This window comes from Papaver somniferum, chromosome 7 (genome assembly GCF_003573695.1).
Source record: "Papaver somniferum cultivar HN1 chromosome 7, ASM357369v1, whole genome shotgun sequence".
Lineage (NCBI taxonomy): Eukaryota > Viridiplantae > Streptophyta > Magnoliopsida > Ranunculales > Papaveraceae > Papaver > Papaver somniferum.
In genome coordinates, this window is record NC_039364.1 from 177,443,077 (window position 1) to 177,446,634 (window position 3,558).

Below are 3,558 nucleotides of genomic sequence, written 5' to 3' on the forward strand. Positions count from 1 at the left end.
TTTTTAACGTCAGAAAAGTTAAGTTCTTTGAAGTCTAACCTTCCAATAAGACTAAACTTCCATAACGCACATCCTTCCAGATATAACTCATTAGGAATCTCAATAGAAGGTTTTCCATCTTTCAAAGTAGGGTTTGGCAGAGAAGAAAGATCCACGAGGTTTTAGGAAGCTCTTTCCTACCCTTGAGTCTATCTGCATATGTTAAATCTTAGAAGGCGCAACTATATGATTTGGATCAACAGGATCTCCCATTGAATCACCAAAGATGATCCAAGATGAAGCACGTACAAAAAAGTTTGAAAAGTTCTCCAAAATCGCCAGAGCAAAGAGGAGAGAGAAAAAAAGAGAAAAAAGACGGACTAGGAATATCCCAAAGGCCATCCTTTAAAATATCACTAACTCTAGCTGTTGCATCGAGAGAATAATCATTTAGCACTTCAGCAATACTAGTCTTATCAAACCAAATGTCATAATAAAGAGAAGTATCTCTACCATCACCAATTAAGACCTTAGTATTCTTTTCCACACAATTATACACACTCCTTAAACCAGGAAAAATAGAAGATTTAACCCCCGAATGCTTAATACAACCCTTACGATCAAATAATTTTTCCTTCAGGAAAAGAGCCCACTTATTTGTAGAATTACGAATCTTCCACAAAAGTTTCATAATAAGAGCTTTGTTCATAGTGGCCATACGAGTTAGTCCGAGACCCCCCTCCTCAAGGGCAACCGATTTTATCAAAAGCCACTACCACTACACGATTAATGTTCGAATCACCGGACCAAATAAAGTTACGGATAGCCCTCTCACATTGAAGAATAAACTTACGAGGCCACTTATAAATAGCCATATTATGAATGTAATAACTGGCAATAACTGATTTAACAAGAACAATGCGATCATGAAAAGATAATAACCTCCCTCTCCAACCAGCAAGCTGATCTCTAATCTTTTCAACAACATTGCTAATATGGCGATATCGAACAATACCTGGCATAATTTGAACTCCCAAATAGCGGTCCGGAAAAGTAGCTACACTCATCCCCAAATAAGATGCAATATAATTACACCAACTCGAAGAACCACCACCATAATAAATCTTACTCTTTTGACGACAAACAGTCTGACCTGAAGCACGCTGATATCTTCCCAACAAGTCTACAAGATTATGAAGACTTTTGGAATTACCTTTACAAAAAATCATTATGTCATCAGCAAAGAAAAGGTGAGTAGGAGAAATACCACCTCTAGTTACCATGGGCGTCATCTTTTTATCACGAAAAAGCTTCGTAATATTTCTGCTAAGAACATCCTCAATCAAGACAAAAATCAAAGGGGAGAGGGGATCACCTTGACGCAAACCTCTGTTAATTTTGAAGTAACCTTCCGGACTACCATTCAAAATGACAGAAATTCTAGCAGACTGCAAGATATTAAAAATCCAAGCACACCAATTTTCAGAAAAACCATACTTACGGAAAACTTCAAGCACAAAAGCCCAATTTACCGTGTCAAAAGCTTGAGAAATATCAAGTTTAAGGCCAATGTTGCCATCCTTGCGTTTATAATGCAACTCATTAACCATCTCCGACGCCAAGCTAATATTCTCATGAATATTTCTCCCTTTCATGAAGGCTACCTGTTCTTCAGACACAAGCTTATCCAAAACTGTACCAAGTCTAGTAGCTAGGATCTTAGTAAAAATTTTGAAGAAAAAATTACTAAGACCAATTGGTCTGAAATTTCGAAGAGTATTAGCACCCCTTACCTTAGCCAGCAAGATGATAAAAGATGAATTAACACCATTTGGAATACTACCCGCATTCCAACAATGAATAATGGCCTTGGTTAAATCATCATGAATAATATCCCAACAATGACGATAGAAACAACCAGAGAAACCATCCGGCCCTGGGGCACTATCCGCACTCAGATCAAAAACAGCTTGCTTAATTTCTTCCGGGGAAGGAATCATATCCATGGCGTTGCTCTCCTCAACAGAAATTGAAGCATGCTCAAAATCAAATAAATCACCTTCTATCACCGGATCTTGGCCATTGAACTTATCTTCATAGAACTGAACTACATGATTACGAAGCTGCTCATAATTTGTCAAACAAGTCCCATTCATATCAACAAGTTCCGAAATAGTATTAGAACTTTTTCTAATTCTAATACTATTATGAAAGAAACTGGAATTACTTGAACCCTCCACCAACCATTTGTTCCTAGACTTTTGCTTGAGCATAGTTAACTGTTGCAAACGAGTATCACATAAAGTTTTCATTGCATTTAGTTTAGCAGTATTACTAGGATCCTCATCTGAAATAAGAGCTGTTGTCTCAAAACGAAGTTGGTCTTGCTTCAAACGAGAATTCACATTACCAAAAATCCTCAGATTCCAATCCTTCATTGCAATCTTCAGCCGCTTCAATTTATAAGGGAAAATAAAATCAGGAGAACCATGAACAGACAAAGTCCAACTCTCATTGACCATCCGAAGAAAATCCCCATGTAAAAACCACATCTTTTGAACACGAAAAGGAGCTCGACAAGGCCTAGGAACAGAAAAAGGATAACCAAGAAGAGTAGAATGGTCGGAAACTTCCCTAGGAAGAGCTTTACACCGCCAATTCTCAAATTTAGCAAGCCAAGCCGCATTAATAATTGCACGATCCAACTTACTAATAATACGCCTAGTACCAGATTGCCTATTACACCAAGTGAATTTGCTTCCCAAGGAATCCGATTCAAAAAGATTATTGTCATCCATCCAATCACTGAAATCATCAATAACAGACAATCTTATTTCCAAGCCACCTTTCTTCTCATTCAAACGCAAAATACAATTAAAATCACCTATGACCAACCAAGGTGTAATTGAATCTTGCATAACTAGTTGTTGCCAAAGCCTGCGCCTAGTAGTTTGAATGTAGCTAGCATGGACAAAAGAGATATACACACCATCAACTTGTAATAGCTTGTTTACTAGAATTAACTACAGAAACATGAAGCCCATCCTTATAACAAACCCAAAGATTTGCAATACCAGAATTAGCAGAATTATTAATAATAAACGAAGAATAACCTTCAGAAATTAGCCTCCTCCCAAAATTTGCTGAGCACGCCACTTTTGGTTCAGCAAGACCAAAAACTTCAGGATGGAAATCTCTAATCAGCTCCCTAAGCTTAGAATGTGCTGCTGTACGCGCAACACCATTGATATTCCAAAAAAGAACCCGCATAATTAAACTATGGGTTGGAGTTTAATATTTAGCTTCAATTGCTTAACCGAGTTTGAGGAGGATTTAAGAACTGATTCCTTACGAGCACGAATACCCAATGTCTCATCCGAGTTTGACAAGGAATCCTGATCCTGATCAGTTAACGCATTCAATTTGTTTTGCATATTTATAACCTGCTGCCTCTTAGCTAATTTTTTAAGATCGCCAAGTTTACCGAAAACCAAAACATCATTGCCAGCCTTGTTACTTAGGATGTTAAACTTGTTGTTATAGACAAATTCCGAAGTTTATTAAAGCGCATTACACAAA

General features: G+C 37.4%; 1 protein-coding gene across 1 annotated transcript; it reads right to left on the reverse strand.

Annotated features, from left to right (window-relative positions):
• Positions 1–722: 722 nt before the first annotated feature.
• On the reverse strand, positions 723–3,249 carry LOC113295583. The gene is made up of 5 exons (XM_026543915.1): positions 3,037–3,249; positions 2,632–2,828; positions 1,773–2,562; positions 1,355–1,427; positions 723–1,192 (listed from the first exon to the last, which is right to left on the reverse strand). Exons 1-5 carry the CDS (start codon positions 3,247–3,249, stop codon positions 723–725), a joined length of 1,743 nt encoding a protein of 580 aa, XP_026399700.1.
• Positions 3,250–3,558: the final 309 nt, after the last annotated feature.

What these genes read in the sequence shown, in the direction of transcription:
- LOC113295583 (XM_026543915.1), bottom strand. Translation starts at nt 3,249, where the DNA reads ATGCGGGTTCTTTTTTGGAATATCAATGGTGTTGCGCGTACAGCAGCA. An exon ending in GCTAAATTTGAGAATTGGCG is followed by an intron (nt 2,563 to 2,631) that starts GTGTAAAGCTCT and finishes TTCTGTTCCTAG; the next exon opens with GCCTTGTCGAGCTCCTTTTC. An exon ending in TAACAGAGGTTTGCGTCAAG is followed by an intron (nt 1,193 to 1,354) that starts GTGATCCCCTCT and finishes TTTTTTGTAAAG; the next exon opens with GTAATTCCAAAAGTCTTCAT.